The sequence below is a fragment of the Cryptotermes secundus genome, unplaced genomic scaffold, assembly GCF_002891405.2.
Source record: "Cryptotermes secundus unplaced genomic scaffold, Csec_1.0 scaffold250, whole genome shotgun sequence".
Classification (NCBI taxonomy): Eukaryota; Metazoa; Arthropoda; class Insecta; order Blattodea; family Kalotermitidae; genus Cryptotermes; species Cryptotermes secundus.
In genome coordinates this window covers 691641-711804 of record NW_019738873.1, presented here as the reverse complement: position 1 = coordinate 711804, position 20164 = coordinate 691641, and the positions used below count along the sequence as shown (strand labels likewise).

General features: G+C 37.6%; 1 protein-coding gene across 1 annotated transcript in view; it reads right to left on the bottom strand.

Annotated features, from left to right (window-relative positions):
- Window positions 1-20164, bottom strand: part of LOC111871103 (indole-3-acetaldehyde oxidase) — a 74140-nt gene continuing 53976 nt past the window's right edge. Inside the window, exons 19-28 of the mRNA XM_023863908.1 lie at window positions 18557-18752; window positions 17329-17519; window positions 15736-15894; window positions 13710-13838; window positions 11915-12045; window positions 10933-11023; window positions 7549-7710; window positions 4561-4657; window positions 4047-4157; window positions 1-1070 (exon numbers count right to left, since the gene is read on the bottom strand). Coding sequence (XP_023719676.1) covers window positions 1003-1070; window positions 4047-4157; window positions 4561-4657; window positions 7549-7710; window positions 10933-11023; window positions 11915-12045; window positions 13710-13838; window positions 15736-15894; window positions 17329-17519; window positions 18557-18752 — 1335 coding nt within the window. The 3' untranslated portion in view covers window positions 1-1002. The remainder of the gene's footprint in view (window positions 1071-4046; window positions 4158-4560; window positions 4658-7548; window positions 7711-10932; window positions 11024-11914; window positions 12046-13709; window positions 13839-15735; window positions 15895-17328; window positions 17520-18556; window positions 18753-20164) is intronic.

Below are 20164 nucleotides of genomic sequence, written 5' to 3'. Positions count from 1 at the left end.
ATTTACACATATGGCCTTTACTGTACATTTCATTTCAGTACATTTTAATTTGTTTCATGTGTATACCAAACTCAGCAAGAATATTTTACATCTGTATGTATAAATCCAAAGTTCTACAAAAGTTAATGAATTAAAAAATAAAATGTCATAATGAAGTCTTGTTATTGCTCAACAAGCTTACTGATATTATATACCCTGTTTCCTCTCTGATTTCCACTGGTCTCCAAAATTATATAAATTCTATTGAACTGCCAATTTATATGTCATTTCTTATTTGGTTCTGTGAACTAATAATTACAGTGAAATCCCTGTTTATTGAATCTCAGGGGGAATTGGTCTTCTTACACAAAATTACGATTTTCACTAAATGGGGTTTATGCAAAACTGCATCAAGAAATTCATATTCTTATGTGATTTACTGTATATAATTATGATAACTTCTTTATGTAGGTAATTAAATACACTGTTTCTATCCTAATACATATAATTACATAATCAAGAATATTATTTAAAAAATAACTAAATAATAAATACTGGAAGAGCCGCAGGATGCCACTAGTACCATAGCCACTTTGCATGTCCTGTTGAAGATTATAACATTTTCTATCAGAGATAAAACAAGTATATCAGTTATTTCACCATCAGCTTCACTAAATTATGTATGAGTTTTGGAATGTAAGTTTTTTACACAAAATGTGAGTTATTTTCTAAACCAAAATCCACCAAATACAGGGACAGTAATACATTACCTGGGACCAGAAAAATATTCACTAGAAACAGGATTTCAGTAAATGAGACAACACTAAATTGGGATTTCACTGTATATCGTGGCTCAGTACTGATTCAAAATAATGTATCAAAAGCACATCAACTGAATGTGTATATTCAGTGTAAGGTAGTGATTGCAGTACTCACTGCATGTGATGCCTTAAACATTAAAGTTTTCAAGAAAGCAGTGCTGATTTTTTCATTATATGTTCATTGATCCTCAAACAGAATATTTTACAAGGAAAACAAGTCAATGTTTGTTAGACTTGTAAGGAATATGTTTTCAGTTGTTGCTGGTGCATCTGTAAGAGAGACAAGGCAATTACAAAGTGTGGCAGAAAGCACAATCATGTAGAGTTTCAGGACTATGGACAGAGTGTTTCACCATGAACATGGCTGCACATCAATGCTATATTATGTCTATGAGGATTCATCATCATCAGATGGTGACATATAATTACATCATTATTAGAAAGTTACTAGGTTCTATTTACAGCATGCAGTGGGAGCTGCATTGCTGTTCCGGAGATCTCACTAAACAAGACTTGACTTTTCTTCCATAAAGCTGCCTACTCGAGGTAAGAAGTACCCTCAGACACATTTTAGATGTAGAGTATTGACAAATTGTTCCTTTAATTGTACCCTCTTATATTTGTGTTATTTGAAATGACTCTGTCAGTACTGAGACTGTATGGCATCAATGGTAGGATAATTGATTAACTTTATAAATTGTATCCTGTTGTGTGTGTGTGTGCTAAGAACTCCTATTATCTATATAATGTGAAAAAAATATATATATATTTAAATTTTGAATCTAAGAAATTTTAACTCCTATAATCTGTATATTGTGGAAGAAATATTTTTGTATTTAATGTTTTATATTTACATTTTAATTAATCCTATTTGTAATAAGCTGTAATGTAGACTTACTGTCACTCTACAAATTAGTATTTCCCTGCAACACCAGACACGAGTTGCACAATATGGATCCACATGGGAAAAATTAAGTTTAATAAGTTAAGTTACAGATCGTAGAAGGTGCCTGACAGTGGCCTAAATCATAGGTTGAAACATGTAGCATGAAATCCATGCTTATGTTAAATAGGTAAGATACATATCAACATCTGTTTTGTCTTCACCCAAAGGTATTCCCTTTATTGTTGTGTTGACAGTTGTAACCATAAGATAGGTTGGTAATGAATGTGGAACAGTTGGAGGAATGAAAATTTGCAGGGGAAACCAAATTATTTGGAGAAAACTTGCCTCAGTGCCACCTTGTCCAGCACAAATCCCACTTGACCTGACCTAGGACTGAACCTCTGCTGCCTCAGTGGGAATCCAGTGACTAACCACCTGAGGTATGGCACAGCCCTCCCTCTTGATTTTGTGTCACTTACCTCCATGCACTTCAGTGGTCCTCAGAAATTAAACTTTTAAAGCAAAAATGTGCAAAATAAATATGAAACTCTTAAAATTACATTGTAATTCGTGAATTCCATATTTACTTGAAAGTAATATGCACATATTTTAGTTTCTATAAAAATGAATGTGGCAAAGGAACTCAACCATAATTATTGTGAGATTTCGGTCCAATTATGGATTAAATTAATATTTTCTATTTGCAGGTACCATAGGTATACAGGTGTCCCAGAAATAAGTGCAGGAAATTGGATGGTGAATACCATGACCCAAAATAGTGAGAATTGTTGGTTCTGGAAGTGCTTCAGTAACAAACTCAGAGCTATTTGAAGGTGTTCTTGCAACAGTGGGATCAGAAATATGGTTACAAAAGTAGCTGGGCACAGTTTTGAAGGAAATTTGAGTTTAGAGTGGACATTGTGAATGACTGCTTGTCTTGTATCACTATCACCTTCCCCAGTAAACAACAAAACATACATACATTCCACATACATAAGTCATTCCACAGGCTGGAATCCTCATGATATTTTGTTTTGGGGACATTCAAAATGGCTGTACCTTGGTCCACAACATTAACTGTACCATGAAGTTTGCTGCTATGCAGTATTAGTATCAGTCAGTGGTTTGTTTTGAAATTATTCTCCCACAACACAAGCATTTTCTGAAGATGTCTCTGAGCTTCTACAGAAAACAAGTAGCAGCAGTATAGTGAGTAAGTGTTGAGACCACTTCAAAATAAAAGAAATAATTAGGAAAAATATGTTGCTCAGTGTTATCAGATTAAATTCTCTGTGACTAACAAAGCATATTTTATTTTATGCATCAAAGGCATTATGCTGAAATATTTCTGGACATTATCCATAATCCTGTTTTATGCAAAACTGGACAATGGATAATGTCCAGAAACATTGTATTGTATTAATGTACCATTGTCACAAACTATCAGATCTTAATGAAATATTTACATTGAAACTGCTGTGGTTCATGTTTTATTGCACCTGTTTCTGTCATACTATGGCAGATCCCTTACATAGTAGAGTTGGGTATTTTTTGCCTGCTCCCTCATCTGCACCTAGAGGGATCAGTTTATCGTTACGTTGTAGCAGGACATTTCATTGCTTTCTGTAAGTTCACTATCAGTCACTGCATCATAAACGTCCATCACATGACAGCTATAACAGAGCATCATGGTAAAATGGGTAACATTCCTGGCTTCATATCTCAGCCCAGAAACTGGCTATCCTAATTGAGGATTTTTATGGTTGTACTCACTCCCTCAAAGGAAATACCAGTAGAATACTTCAGATTAGGCCATGATCGCTTCATTCTCTGCCCTTTCCAATTTTGTTACTATCAATTATAGTATCCAATGCTGTATTGTCTGAGCTACTGACATCATTGTTGAATAAATTGTAAATGAATAAAATAATTATGCTGTGTTATATCAATCAATAGAAGAGACTGCCCATCACATTACATTATTCCAGTTTGGGCCTCAAATTGTTAGGTCAGTTCGTTTGGACAAGTTATGATTCAGGAATTGTCTGAATTTTGATTAGAACCTGGTGGCAGCAAAATATATGTTAGTATAAAAACATGATATATGGTTAATAAACATGTTTGTTCATCTAAATATGTACAAGAAGTCTTCCTCTGAATCACGGAATTCACAACAACCTTGGAATTTCAAGAACAGGATACAAAATTGTACTGTGACCATGAGCTCATTTTTGTTGGATTGAAGACAGCAGGTGTAACTACCGTTTTCAACTACTGTTCTCAAACAATAACTAGGACATAGCCTCAACACAAAACACATGTTCAGTGGTCTCAAGAATAAGGTAGCATAAAGTACTTACTCATTGGATACCACTCATCAGGTTTCCCAGCGTCTTGGCGAGCTGCAGACAGCGCATTTCTCAGAGCAAACAAAATGACACAACTCATGCATAATGGAGGCTCACCAGTGGCTGTAAGAGAAGTCAGGACATCCTGAATCAGGTGCATGCCCATATTGGGATGGATTTCATAAACCCTCCATTTTCAGGGTATGTACTTAAAACTACATAGTGTGATGTGACAGAAGACCATAATTTTGAAGGGTCCCAGCAAGAAATACTGCGGATTGACTTCCCTTCATATGTCCCTCAAACTGTTTTGCTTTGCCCTTCATTGGATGGCATTACAAGATGGGCCATGACTGTGGTGCCTCATACTTTTTGGCACATTATTCCCTTTCGTGTTTCCTTGACATTATTTGCAAAATATTACAGAGTGCTGTAGATAGCTGATCATTAAATGGAAAATATATATATAGGAGAAACTAAAATGATTAAATCAGAAAGTGTGTATGTAGAAGGATGTGAATATTACCTTTTGAGCGCAGTACTCCAAATGGGTTAGGTGCCTTTTTCCTTAAGTAAATGCGGAAATCTATAGGGATGTCTTTCACACCTGGAGGCTTGTAGTTCTGTAATTCAGTCAATAATTCTAGTATAAAACACACCTCAATTATATTCCTCATTTAATGCTTTCACTTTTTACCTTAATTTACATGGAATTATTGGATCCATCACTAAAGACAATTATGTACGTGTGTATGTGAGACAAGAGGGGGGAGGGATTCTAGACACATGTCCAAATCAAATTGTATGCTTTGGCATGATTGGAAAGTGACAAGGCTTGTGATTCTGAAATATGCAAGTTGCTATCACTAGTACTGCTAGTGGCACATTCACAGGAGACAGAGCTATAACCTGAACTCAGTGCCACAAACAAATAACACATGCTGACAGAATTAACATGGCAGGTCACATAGAAATAATGTTTGTGTGTGAACTCTTCTTAGCAGCTGTAACTAGTAGAGGGCTGTAGCCATGATGCTGATCTGTTAAAATGGTGCAGGAAGTGCTGAAATTTTTCCGTAGATGAAGATGCAAAGCAGAATGATTACCTAAATGCAGCTATGATTGACATTAGTATTGCAGGTTGATATTGCCAGACAGCACCTTTTGTGCAATTTCTTCCTTGGTTTGATCTCCTGTATGTAGCAATACTTGACAATATTCGTTATGAATGCTTGATACCACATGCTTTAAAACAGTAAATAAAAGTGAATGTATTGTTTGTGATCTTTCCAGATTTCAGTGGTATGCTGCAAAGGGGATACGTTTTGCAAAACATTATTACTGACAACAAAATGTGTATCTACCATTTCAAGCTAGTTTTTCTTTTTGCACAAAATGTTTTGCAACTTCTTGTTGTTTTCTGCTATACCATAACCAATTTTATTTAATCAGTTATGGTTCTAAATACAGTCAGACCATCTTAAAACAGTTTAACTGTATGTCCAATTTATAGTCTGTGTTATGACTGGAGAGCCAGAACTGACAGCCACAGCTGTATCATCTTCCTCATTCAGTGAACACACTAGATGCTTTCTGATATTTGTATTTTATTCTCTTATTCATATACAAATCATTGAAAGAGCATGGGCAGTAAGCAAATTAAAGCAGTATTCATCATCATCATCAGTAATCTGTCAAGACGACAGGTCCACAGTCTCTTTCAAAACAATTCCTCCACTTAATGCGATCTAGAGCTTTCTCCTTCAAATGACAGTATCCTCTTCTGTCCCCAAGGTCATCCAGCATCTTCTTACGTCTTCTTCCTCGTCTTCTTGTCACTTCTATCCGCCCATCTATCTTTCCTTCGATAGCTTCTTTTAGAAGGCAGTTTCTGCGTAAAACANTCTCCAAGTACATCCTCTATTTTCCTTTCAATTCTTCTTTTAAGTATCTTTGCTATTATCTTTGCTGTATGTGCAATAAGACTTATTGTGCGATGGTCGCTGCATTTTGTAGCTTTTGTCTTTTTCTTTAAGGCAATCATTGTAACTTCTGTAAAGTCCTTGGGCCACTCTCCACTTTCATATATGGTGTTCATTAGTTTTGTCAGTGTTTTCAAACCACCTTCTCCCAGTAACTTGAGCACATCTCCAGGTACATCATCATCTCCTGTAGCCTTTCCCTTCCTCATTTCCTTGATAGCTTTTTCTACCTCACTTTGTAAAATATATTTACACTGTAACAAAACGTTGTGATGCCGAAACAAAGCACTTGATAAATTTTAGCTCTCTTATCGAGCGCACATGAAGTGCTGGGCTATGGACTTGACACCCGGGATTCAATTCCGGTTAAGGAAGTGAGATTTCTCTATTCCCCAGTGTTCAGACCAGCTCTGGGGCCTACACAGTGGGTACAGGGGGCTCTTTCTCTGGGTAAAGCAGTAATGGCATGGAACTGACCACTCATCTCCATCACAGGCCAAGGTCAAGGACAGTGGAGCCTGGTACATTTTGCAGATAAAGACGAAAATTTTCACCTTTTTTTTTTTTTACCAGAAATCTGGAATATAGCTGCAGTATGTTTTGACATATAAAAGGCACTGTTCTTGCTGTAAATCACATAATCTTATCAGGAGCCAGGATAGTGCAGTCAGTATAACAACTGGCTACAGCCTGGACGGCCAGTGGTTGGAGTTCAAGCCCCAGTAGGGTCAAGAATTTTCTCTTAGTTAAGCACAGAAACAACTTTACCTTCACCACATCATCTAAACCGGCTCTGGGGCCCACCCAGCCTCGTATGCAATGAGTACTGGGGGCTCTTTCCCCAGGAGTAAAGCAGCTGTGGCATGAGGCTGACCACTCACCGTGAACTAGTGCTGAGTTTAGGAAAACATGGATCTATACATCCTTTTCCCCATACATCTTCGTGGTGTAGTGCTTAATTAGCTAAGCACAGAGACAACTTTACTTTTTTTACCTTACATAATTTTATCTGGTCTTCTCATGCTGCAAAAGCAAAGTTTCTCAGTCCAACAATCTGAGAATTGTAAACCATGTTTGATGCATGGACAAAGTCATTCAGAAATGCCCACTTGGCATAGTTAGAAATTGCCAAAATAGTTCAGTAATGCTTCTAGAAGCTCAAGAATACTTCAACAGGCCACATTTTGTCCTTCGGTGCATTAGAAAAATCTTTCTTATAAAAATATAGTTACCATTCAATTTGATCACTTCAACATATCTTCAGTAGTCTTAAATGTTTATCTTCTTCCATTTCCACGATTTATAACAGTAAACAGTTAAATGCAGAAAATGGTGAATGAGTTCAGTGGAATGGTTTTAGTAATTTCGTTCAGTGGATACTTTGAATATTCCTCATTGTTGTCTGCATTGCGTTTACAAAATACAAGTGACATTACACTTGCAGCAATTGTTTAAATAATCATTGAAGAATACATTTCAGATCCAACTTTCAGCTGTGCTGACAAACACAATTAGAAGAGAAAGCATCTTACCCATGTTCGGTTTGTCAGGAGCTGTCCTGTTTCTGGGTCGAATGTGAGATATTCCATGAGCCAGTATCCTAACCCCATAACAAAGGCACCCTCAACTTGACCAATATCAACTTCTGGACTAAGACTCTCACCAGCATCTTCAAGAATATCCACACGCAGAATCTGAGAGAAAACAATTGACTGAATTAAATTACGTAGGCAACAGAGTGTTATCCTCTGCTACCAAGATGGATTGGGCTCTCCGGCCTGTGCCCATTCAGCATTCATTATTTCCGAAATTTCAGCCTTATAGACAGTCAGTAGGACCCCTTGGTTGGGTGATCAGCCTGTTGCCAGGCCACTACCTACACAAGACAACACAAATACAAAAAAAATTCAGATAGATATCCATGCCTCGAGTGCAATTCAAACCCATGATCCCAGTGTCTGAGTGGGCAAAGATGCAAAATGTTATCAGTCCTATTAACTCCAATATCTTTGTGTAAAAACAGATCATAGAATTAGGTCCTCCTTTTTTTTGATAATTCTGTGGATATCCCATATAGAAAAATTTCCATATTTTGGTATTGGCTTGAAAAATTGTGAAGGGGAAATTGCTGCTTTTTTTTTTTTGCCATTAAAGGATATTCATTACAATGCTAAGCACAATTTTTCCCCAGGACTTAATACTGTAATAATAAAACATAAAGGTAAAGTTTCCCCTGAGCTTAGCTAATTAAGCACTATGCCATGAAGTAATATGGGGGAGTGGATGTATAGACCTACATTTTCTTGACCTCTGCATGAGTTCAAGGTGAATGGTCAGCTTCATGACCCAGCTGCTTTACCTCAGGTAAAGAGCCCTTGGTACCCATTCAATAGGAGGCTGGGTGGGCCCCAGAGCCAGTCTGGATGAGATCAAGAAGTGAAAATTCTTGACCCCACCAGGACTCAAACTCTGACCATTCGGTCATCAAGCCTATAGCCAGTTGCTATACCGACTGCGCTATCCTGGCTATACTCTAATAATAATGCAACACTTAAACGAAGGAAGGACTTTGTGAAACCTGCCAAGTCTTGTAGCTACATTACTGGACCAAAAGCAATTAAGCAAATACTTAAAGTTTAAATAGGAATTTATATATAAACAACGTTAATAATGGCTATAGATTTCCTTTTAGTCATTGGTGATCCATCCTAAATAGGGTCATTGTCTCAGTTCTAATATCTGTATCTGTGTCCGTACGCATGCATGTGAATGTGTGAGAATTGTACTGTGATCAACATGTTGCAAAAAGAATAGTTGATTGGATATTGCAATTGTAATTTGTGTCTCATGAACTACTTTCTTCCAGTCTGTTCCAGCTTTCAATGTCTGTAGAGATGGTGTGTCAGCTCTAGCAAGATGAAGCAATTGCTTTCACTGTAGATGAATGATAGACAGTGGCATTTCATTTCACAGTCAACAGTACAAATCGTATGCACCTTGACATTTTACATAGCCAGGGTCTGATATGAATAGACTGGGTGGTCAGGCTTCAGTTTGCAATGTTTTTCTTCATCATTACATAGAACAACCTTGGGCTCCATACAGCAACCAGTAAACACCGGGAACAATTTCATAAAGTCGGATGGAACATGAAGCTGTCTTGGCCGCGCCATAGCTCAAGTGGTTAGTCGCTGGCTTCCCACTGTGGCAGCCCGGGTTCGATCCTGGGTCTGGTCAAGTGGGATTTGTGGTGGACAAAATGGCACTAGGGCGGGTTTTCTCCGAGTACTTAGGTTTCCCCTGCCAATCTTCATTCCACCAAATTCTCCATCATCATAATCACCCAGGGTGGTACAATAGACCAATCAGTGGCCACCGTGCCGAGTGGACCCAGCTGGACTCTCCCCCCCCCCCCAAGCAAATTAAAAAAAAAACATGAAGCTGTCTGCCCATAGTTGGGAATACTCAGAGTTTACTACCATGCCCCATGCATACCTTTGTGGCACAATGTTAAAGTACTTGGGCAACTTTAGAAAATTTGAGGAGGTATACAAATTGAGATAATGCAGGCTGGGGTTTCATAGCAGTGGGTACTCCAATTTTGGTCTTCTGTGTTGTAACACTATATAGTCATGTGGGAGGTTATCAGTGTTTTGGGAAAAGATTCTGCCTCCATCATCAGGACGTTGGATTGAGGATGTGAATGTTAGATAAGTGCCGCAAATCTGCTGCTGAAACATTAGTGTTACTAAATTAATTGGGAGGGGAGGAAAATTTAAAATATCTTGGCACTTGGCACTTTTCTGGAGTCCGTTGCTCATAACCCAACTGACTTACATTCTCCACCTGTCATTTCAAGATTCAGTGTCACCTTACATCAGCCACCCTGCTTATTCCATTTCTCTGGAAGAAATGTTTTGTGTGTTCACAGTTGTCTTCTGTAAGACTTCAGAATGTGAGTTCAGTATCTCTTGTACATCTGAAAGTGCAGAATGTGGCAATTCGTCGTTCACAGGAATTGAATATGACGTTCAGTCTTTTGGTAGTTTCTGGATAAGTTTCCACCCTTATTCCTAGTTTTCTGTTATTAATTACATGTATAAGCCTATACTTTAATTTATTAATTTGGATGTTAATCCTTCATAAAAGTTTCAACCACTGTATATTGCGATGTTTGCAAGGAACCATATCTGGAAAAATAAAAAGATATGTCTAGTTATAACTAAATTTTCTAATGAAAATAAAAAAAATCTGTGGTTGTATAGACTATAATACTGAAAATTAAAGTGAAAGCTGTATTGGAATATGTAAAAACTGTGAATTAATTAAACATCATTAAACATTTATGGCAGCCAGTCACGGTAGCCGAGCGTTCTAAGGCGTGCACTCTCTTCGCTCACCGAGAAGCCGGGATCGTTGGTTCGAATCCCACTCAGGGCATGGATGTTTAGTTTGTGTGTGTGCGTTTTCTGTGTTTGTGTGCAGGTAGAGGCCTTGCAACGAGCTGATCCCCCGCCCAAGGCGTCCTACCATATGTCTAAGATCTAGAAAAACTTAAATGAATGGAGAAATTCTTGGAGGTATGCCTAGGCCCACTGGGGCTGTAGTGCCGAGGAAAAAAAAACATTAATGACTTGGTTGTGAGTATAGTAGTCTGAAAAATATAACTGTGTTTGATGGAAAATGAGTATATCAATGAAATTTATATTTCCTTCTTCACTTTTATGTGTATTCATATTATACACTTTCATAGATAAAAGAATGAACACCTCACAATTTGACACATATAATACTGAGAAGTAACTATTTTAATATTAATTTGACTCTGAACTTCAAAGTTTATATATCAGTATCTGAAAACGGTGTGTTCCAGTTTACATCCCTCTTCCATTGAACTTCCCCATTATTCTGCTCACCTGATGCTGTCCAGTTAGTAAGTCCACCTCAACCTCTGCTATTGTTACTCCATAAATGTTGTATGGTTTCAAATCATCTTTTGGTGTAAACCTGAAGGTGAAAATGTTCATTATACTGTGAGGAACTGGAATACAATAACAGTTTACTCTATCTGTGAAATGTAGAACTGTTAAGCTTCAGTTTCAGACTTCTAACTTTCTGTTGTCTAAGAACAGAGCCAGAAGGTTGTGTGTTCAATTCCCAATGAGGTCACTGGATGTTTCAATTGCCTTAATCATTCTAGCCACACTATGGACCTGGGGTGAACTCAGCCTGTAACAGAAATCAGTACCAGGAATATTCCTGGGCGTAAAGGGTGGCTGGCACGTAAGGCTGACAGCCTCGCCACCCTCTGTTAGCCAGTTTTATAGAAAAGGTGGGAGCCTCGACATCTCACAACACTGTGGTCCTCCACAGCCTGTTACAGGGATAGTTTTACCTTTGAGAACAGAGAGTACTAAGTTACCAAGGTCTGAATGACTAGGACTCTTTAAAATATGCAGTATTCATGAAATCATTCCACTCATCCCTGCATAGAGCTCCAGTGGCTGGATGCAAGGGTGATTTCATTGGATTTAAAGTTTAAATATAAATTGTGTAATAAAAAGAGTAAAATTAATCTAAAAGGAAAGTGCATTCTAGAAGAGGAGAGAGATGTTTAAAAATGAAGAAATGAAAGTTAAATATAACAAAATTCACAGTTATAATAATTTCTTTGAAAATTTTGAATCTGTTCATACTCAAAGCCATCTTTGATCAAAAGAACATTTTTCACCCTAGCAGCTATTTAAGAGGATAGGCAGGTGAACCTATACATCTGCACTGAGAAGTTTCTGAAAGACATGATAGAAATAAAGACTGACAACCGTGTGACTTTATTACTTCAATATGTTCTGGTTGGCAAATTATTACATACAAATTAACAAGTATTCTTAAACTTACATGTGAGTGGCACACAAATCAATGTTTTGTTCATATGCAGCCTGTGTCCACTGCTGCCATGTTGGATTTTTCAGGCTCTGTTTTGCTGGTTCCATCCGTTTCAGAAGCTCCTTACAGCAAAGCATGGCAGCCTTGATAATAAAAATATATTTCTTGAATACATTTTTGAAGAGCAGAATGAAAAATTTACAAACAAGAGAAGTAAATGCATATTTGAGGGTGTAAGTGAGAACAAAGAGGAGCAAAAGTTGAAGGGATGGAGATGTGAGGGAGGGTATGTAAGAGAGTGAGTTTAAGAGTATAAGAACTCTATAAGCGTGTGAGAAGGACCTGGCAGAAAGAGCAGAGACTGCTATTAAGCCCTCATCATTCTTGTTTTGTGCCACTCGCGTGTTTTTTTTAATTCGCTTAGTGGAGGGTGGAATCCAACTGGGTCCACTCAGGACAGCGGCCACTGATTGGCCTAGTGTAGCCTGCCCTGGGTGATTATAATGATGGAGAATTTGGTGGACTGAAGATTGACAGGGAAACCGAAGTACTCGGAGAAAACCCACCCCAGCGCCACTTTGTCCACCACAAATCCCACTTGACCAGACCTGGGATTGAATCCTGCCCACTGTGGTGGGAAGCAGCGAGTAACCGCTTGAGCTATGGAGCGACCCTACCACTGATGTTCCATCTTGTTCCCATTATTTGACCTGTCCTGATTTTTCTTTTTCAAAATTATACTGTCATCCGTCATTTTTCTCTCCCATAATCCCTCTCACTCCCTTTTATATTCTTCTTTGCTTTCATTCATTTAGCATAGCTCTCACAAAGTTTTTCTCAGTCCTTCCAGGCCAGTGCAAGGATAATACCTTGATTAGAATATGGTTTATTTGCTTCCAGTTCAGCAGTCATCTGTACAGTCTAGATACCACATAGTGTATATACTGACAAATAGGATAAACCACAAAAGAAGGGAATCAAAATGGACTAAAAACACTCCATTCCTGTTTCTCATTTTGTAACATCCATAATCATCTTTCCATGTAGTAAGTAATGAATACATAGCTTTAATACACAATGTTCAGTTAAGGAGGAAACTTCGCAACACCGTTGACCGGGCCCAATATTCATCACAGATTGCTGCTGTAACTGTAACGGTGCACATTTATCAGTGCTAATGACACATTCTGCTATCAGTAGTTACAGTAGCAATCTGTGAAGAATGTTGGGCCAGGTCAGCGGTGTTGCGAAGTTTCCTCCTTAACTGAACGCATTGTACTTCGGTATAAACAAGCATTGACTGGTATACAGTCATTGTCCTGGGACATGTCTGGTCTTTTTGTGATTGGTTGACTTCTGCTTCAAGGACTAATACTAACAATTTCTATGCAAGTATTCAAAGATGTGTGAAAAACTTCATGAAATATGTGCTGAATATGCAATAAAAATTAATGAAAATGACCTACCTAATGTAATTCTGATAAAAGACTGGACTATTGACTTCACATAAAATTGTAGGTCAGTCTTAACTTACAGTGTTTAGCATTTAGCTCGATTTCCATACAGCTGTTGATTATAATTAGAATAATATGCACACTATGGATAATTAATATAATCAGTACCAGTAGTTGTACAGAACTTTTATCATCAATTCAGTCAATCTTTGAATTATAAGGGTAAATATCTGCACTCAACTAAAGATCATTATACTTTTCTTTAGTTCCATAAGTAAAGAATCAAGCATGAACAATACAAAATCAATGCAGTTGATCATTCCCTTGAACAGATATGCCAGTTCAGTTCTTACATATGCACAAGCGTCACTTGTCATGCTGCCCCCAGTGACCATGCCATTTGGAGCAGTTAAATTGTTGCTTGGTTTCACGCTCACAAGTTCCAAGGCAATGTTTAGAGTATAAGCCACTACTTGAGCTACCTGAAATCATACAATTCATACTCTAAGAGACACACATCACTCTCTAGATTCATATTTTTGTGTAACACGTCCATGTTATAAAAGTTGTAGAATTGCAATATTAAAAGAAAAGTAAAATATGAAAATAATTGTTACACTATGCTCACAACTTCTTCCTGAACATTATTTTGGATTAATATTACCATTCTCCAAGGGTTGGGGGTAGCTCTGTTTAGTGGTCAAGCAGGTTAGGTTGTGAGATTTGAGAGTTCCACAGTGGTGACTATAAGTCATGTGACACCGTATAGTCTGGTAGAATCTTACAGACATTTTGTGGAATGTTATGCCTCCATGTTCAGAGACGCATAAGCCTTGAAGGAAGCAACAAGCAAGAGTGAGCTGTGCAACCCCCCCCCATCAATGCAAATAAATTGCACTTACTTCCTCATGAACATTTGATGGATCAGAACCTTATACTGTTCTCAAACAAGTATTTAAAAAATCTATGTACTTTAAATATAAACAACATTTTGGTCCATGATAAGAATAAAATTTTTTAAATTAGATTTGTACAAAACTCTGCTTAAATTTGTAATACTACTGAATAACTTTTTTTAGTGCAAGAAAGGGAAACATTTGTTCTGTAATTATTTCCATCTACGATTTTGTTAATTGCAGAACCTCCCAATCCATGGCACACAATGTTGTATAAGGGGATAATACTGATCATGTGCTTTGGTATTAGAAATGTAACAGTATACTTCAAGGTTATAAGTTCTAGAGTTTAATAATATACTTTTATTTTTATATTAACTTATGCAAACAAAAGCTTGTTTATTTATAGAATTGATATTTTATGTCACAGCCCTTAGAAGATTTTTACTTCTTGAGAAATATAACAAACAGATTTATTTGTTACCATCCATGATAAAAAAATTAGCAGAATTTGCTGAAAACCATTAGAGCCATTTTGGAGAAAAATAATGTCCTGTGGTCTGCCAGGGTACCATTTTTCTAATCCTATTACGTTTAGGATATGTCGGCCTACAAAATATTATTTGAGCCCATTGCTACTGTAACTGAATAAAATTTAATAAAAATCTGTCAAGTTGTTTTGAAAAAAATTAACAGTTTGCATTTGTGCTATCATAGGATGTACCAATATTTTCCTGAAGTTACCACCTCTGCAATTTTATTTAGAGACATGTTCCCCATAATTACTGAAATTTAATCAAAATTGTTAGAGCCATTTTAGAGAATTTCACAATTTTATGTTTATGGGCCCCTGTGAAGGCCCTTTGGGGCTAGAATGTTCAGATTCAATGGCAACTGACCTATGATGGATGAACTCTGAATATGAATAAAATTTGTCAAACTATTAAGGTGCTAGTGAGGTACAGGCAGACATGCTGGCATACACATAGCATTCTAAAGCCCAATTTTTCATATTCAGGATCGCTATCCAATAAAACCTCAAGACTGACTTTTTAAAGAAACAATGCTCTTTTTTACTGTGTATATGAAAAAGTTACCTTGTAGGGTGAGATAAGAGACCAGAGTGAACCAGTACCTTACTTTTTGACACTGAGGATGGTGCCATTGTGTTCCTCTGAAACATCAGTAAACTTCACCAGACTACACAGAATACTCTTCAGGTTAGGGTTTTTTTCATCTAATGATAGAAATAGGAACAATTTATGAAGAGTAGTGGTTATAAAAATCTGGTATGGCAGACAAAGTTCAAAAGAATAGTTTAAACAGTATTGTATTGTTTAAACTAAGTGTACTGAGCATGTCTCAAGATATGTTAGGTACACATAAGTCTGAATACTAATGCATGCACTTTCTACATATACTGCAGTGCTGAAGGTAACAATTACTACTGTGCTTTGCTGTACATACTAAAATATCAGCTCACCTTGGTATTTATACCTTGACCCATTTCAATCCCACCATGAGTGACTGCTACAGTTCCATCTCTGGCATATATTGATACCAATACAGCAAAGTTGCCCCATACTGCGAATGTATAGGTCATTGGTACAACAGCAATGCCTTTCTTTCTCCAACGTTGTTCCTATAACACAGATAAACTTTGAAATAGCTTATGTTGCTTTACAGGCTACTCTGTTAATTCAGTTGAAATATTGTGACGGGTTGCTCAAAGCATTAAGCTGTGGAACCAGAAAATCCCATGTAGCACGGTCAACAACAGAACTAGCGAAGGTCTCAATAGACTGGACAACAGAGGAACTATTGAAGACATCTGCTAGGCAACAGATATAGAAATGGGAATTTACATTGGAGGCGCAAGAAGAGAACCCTTCAAGTAAGTGACCTCCATATGGTTCAGCTAGAACCTACCTCAGGGAGAGAATTGATCAAAAGAAGACAGAATACAGGAGGATAAAGAAACTACGTAGACTAGAGGCTAGTGCAAGATCCAGACAACACTGAGAGATTTGTTATCCAGGAGTCAAATGTGTGAACTGTTGTAATTAAGTGAAATTGTAATAGAGATGCCCAATATATCCAGTCAATCAAATGTAGAACTCACAATATCAGTCACATGTATCCTCCTACATGCGACAATATCTTATATGTGACAGTTTTAATTGCTAGTCCCATGAGATTTATAGGGGCAGGTAGAGTTATCAACTTGTAATGTTTCCATGTTGTAACAACTGTATGGAAAGTTATGAACTTGTAACGTTTCCATGTCATAGCAACTGTATGGAAAGTCAAGAAGTACTTCTCTTAACATGCGATTGTTATGACGTGCATAATTTTATTGTGAGTTGATTTGGTTTGACTTTTCAGTGATTCAAAAAGGACATATTAATAATGTGTGTATGTCTATCCATCCTCTGATTCAAATATGAACATCAATTTAAGACAAAATAATTCACAGATTTTCATGAAACAGTATGAACAGCATGCAGTTTGAAGTGACACCAGGTAATTAAATTATAGGTAAATATTGTGCATTGCAGGAAATTTTATCACTTAAGCTGTTTTGACTGTAGAAGTTGTGTGATCTGAGACACACATTGTGCTTGAACCCTGGGATATTGGGGTTAAATTCCACCCGAGGCGCAGACATATATCCACATTTCTCGGTTTTGTGTTGTTATGTATATATGTAGGTAAATACCTCTTCAAAGAAGAAGAAGACGGAGGGGTTGAAGGAATAGTAATATGGTGGTGGGGTAGTAGTAGTAGTAGTAGTAGTAGTAGTAGTAGTAGTAGTAGTAGTAGTAGTAGTAGTAGTAACAATAATAGTGGAAGTTGAAGAGTTTCATTTTCTGTGATATCTCCCAGAAGATGGAACCCTACATAATCACCACTGTGAGAACCTCAGATTCTAAATAGTAGAAGTTATTTAAAAATCAATAAGGGATTACAGTAGAATTAAAAAAAAAAATATTTTGCCTCTGTACCTCCAATAAACCAGCCCTAAACATTTTAGTCCACAAAACAGAGCGGAAGCAAGGTACTTGGCACCACTCACCCTGTTGAACTCTTCAACATTTCGTTTCCGTTCCTCATATTGTGCAGTTACTTTCAAGTCATACATCATGTTTAGGATTGTGGAGTCATCCTGCTTTAAGTTTTTAATTCTGATTGTTATTGGATCCTTTTGAAGAACCTTGGCAATGTGTTCCATAATATTTTCAATAAATGTAAGTCCTTCAGTTGAACCTTAAAACAAAAACTGCTTGTTAAATGTTTTCAGAGAGGTAAAGGATAAGAAAATGGGAGAGGTTAAAGGAGGGATACTTTTTCTTCCGCATATAATCCAATATTACATAATGTCACGAGTAGGGCGGTATGTGTGGTGAGACAACAGGTTCTAGTTCAGATGATTGGATATATTAGCGCCTTTGTTGCAACCTCTCTTAATCACAACAAATCCATGCAATACAGCGCTATCGCTGATTTACACACTTTACATTTCACTGCTGCACATGCACTAGGATTCCCAGCCTTCACTAGTTGTCTCCTGGCAATGGATCTCAACACAGAAACTATAACAGTCTCCATGGATCACACACCCAATATGACTGTACTACCGCACACATAAAGTCTTCTGATTCACATGCAGAGTCCTCACATGACCTGTACTCTTCTGTACTCCTGATTTCAATATGCTCCTCCAGCTTACAATCGAATTTACTATGCTGAATTCACTTCTCGTATAAGCCTTTCGCACAGAGCATACAAAAAAACACAACCTCTACTTTGTTGTAATGCTTTCACTGAACCATTGCATAGCAACGGTCAGGCATAGACTCCATAGAAAGCCAGTCACGTGATAGCCATCTCATGAGCTCATTGGCATGCTTACTGTTGCCTAGCAATCAGCTATAAACATCCGTCCTATTGCTGAGCATGCATATGCGAGATGTTAATCGCTCAGTTGTGTAGCTATACATGTTAAAACATTAAATTTTGGTTGTTGAGAATAAAACACTTAAAAATCTCTGCCCATTTCAGATTATATAAGAATAGTTAGTATGAGCTTCCTTTAATTTGCAATATTTCATTTACTTTATCAGCAATGTTGTATGTGAAGCCATAGAAACAGTGATGAATGGCAAAAAATAATGTAGAAAAATTTTATACTTGACAGGAGTTTTATTTGGCCCTTCAAAATGAATGTTATGAAAATATGAAGTAAAAAAATATCAGGGTGTATTCCTTTTTCCCTTGATGTGATATTATGGAATGAAACTTACCTGGTGCCCTGCAGTAACTATTTGAGGCAGTGTCTGTTCGCACACCAAAAATTGTTACTGCCCAGGTGCTCGCATCATAGCAACTTTTCATGTGCTCTGGTATTGCAAAGGAAGCAGATTCATTCCAGGAAGAGCCAGCATCCTCATAGATATTTGCCTTCATATACTGGATCTTTCCGTCATCATCTGTTCCAACCTGAAAATATTATTTTTATTTCCTTTTAAACTTAGGTTTTGTGTTGTTAAACCTTAGGATTCCATTAACAGAGAATTACAGCAGGTAGTATTACCAGTCCATTCATATCAATTATCAGTACTGACAGAAGTCATTATATCTCAGAAACATCATGGGAACCAGCTTGGACTCCTAATGCTGCTGGGATTTTATGAATGTTGGACACTATGAAAATAATTTTGAGTGCCAAAATTGTACCCTGTCATAAAGTATGATATTGTAACATGCAACTGCACTGTTGGGGCAGAAGGAAAAGAGATTCAACGGGTTTGGTGAGTACTGGTAAATGAGTGATTGAAAAAGTGGATACTCGCGTGTCATTTGGTGTTATCTCCTTGGCAGTTAGTAATTCTGAAAGGTGGTGAAATTAGTGATTGATGTTTAGTTCAGTATGATTTAGGGAAAAATTACTCAACCAGAAGTGGGAAGTCACATTACTTATTTCATCAGAGAGTGAACCTAATAGAAAAAAAGGACTGAGCATTTACTTGTAATAGTGGGGTAATTGTTTGGTTAGTCAGTCATTTGGGACATAAAAGCAAAAGGAGTTATGGACAGCATTACATTATCTGTTGCTTGTGTGGATTTGTTTTTGCACATTATACCATGATTCTGATGTGGTTGCTACTGTAGAGCTCATATTTGTGTCACCACAAACTTAGCAATAGTCTGTGTCAGAATCTTTGATCGACATGTGACCATCTGTCCCACCTCCATGATCTTGCTCATCATATCCTTGAGTGCCTTTCAACCTGTTAAGCACCCTGAGATCCATTGCTGAACCAAGAGAACTGACTTCATAAAACAAATTATAACCAAGATTTGAGGGGATGGTTATAGTTGTTACACGTTTTTCACAATATCCAGACAAATTAAGAATGCCTAATGCACTTAACAGTGGCTGTTATATCCTTCAGAATCCAGTGTCAGATTTTGATGATACTTCATATGAAAGATCCTTTTTCTAACATGATGACAAAGCATGAATTTAGATGTTCCTGGCCAGTTTATACTGCTGTAATGCATCAGTATATGATATTGTGGGGCTCTTGTCAACGTGTGTAGTCTTGTCATTACTCCGATGACAACCCACTTCTTCGGAACAGTTTGTTGGCCCTGAAAAGGACCGTGGCTGCTGAGATGATTGACTGGTGAGGTAGCGCGGCGCGCGCCGGTAAGGAGAAAGGCTAGTGAAAAGGCCAGTCGTTGAGCGCGGTCGTAGGAGCCATGAGGCAGTGGCTACGCCAGAGGCCCAGTGGGTCGGACCGTAACACGACCACCGGCGAGTCCAGACGCGGTGCCCCAGTGAGTCGGGTGTGAGAGCGCCGGAGGGCCGAGGCAGTCGTGCCCGGCGCAGCCTGCCGATGTCTCCG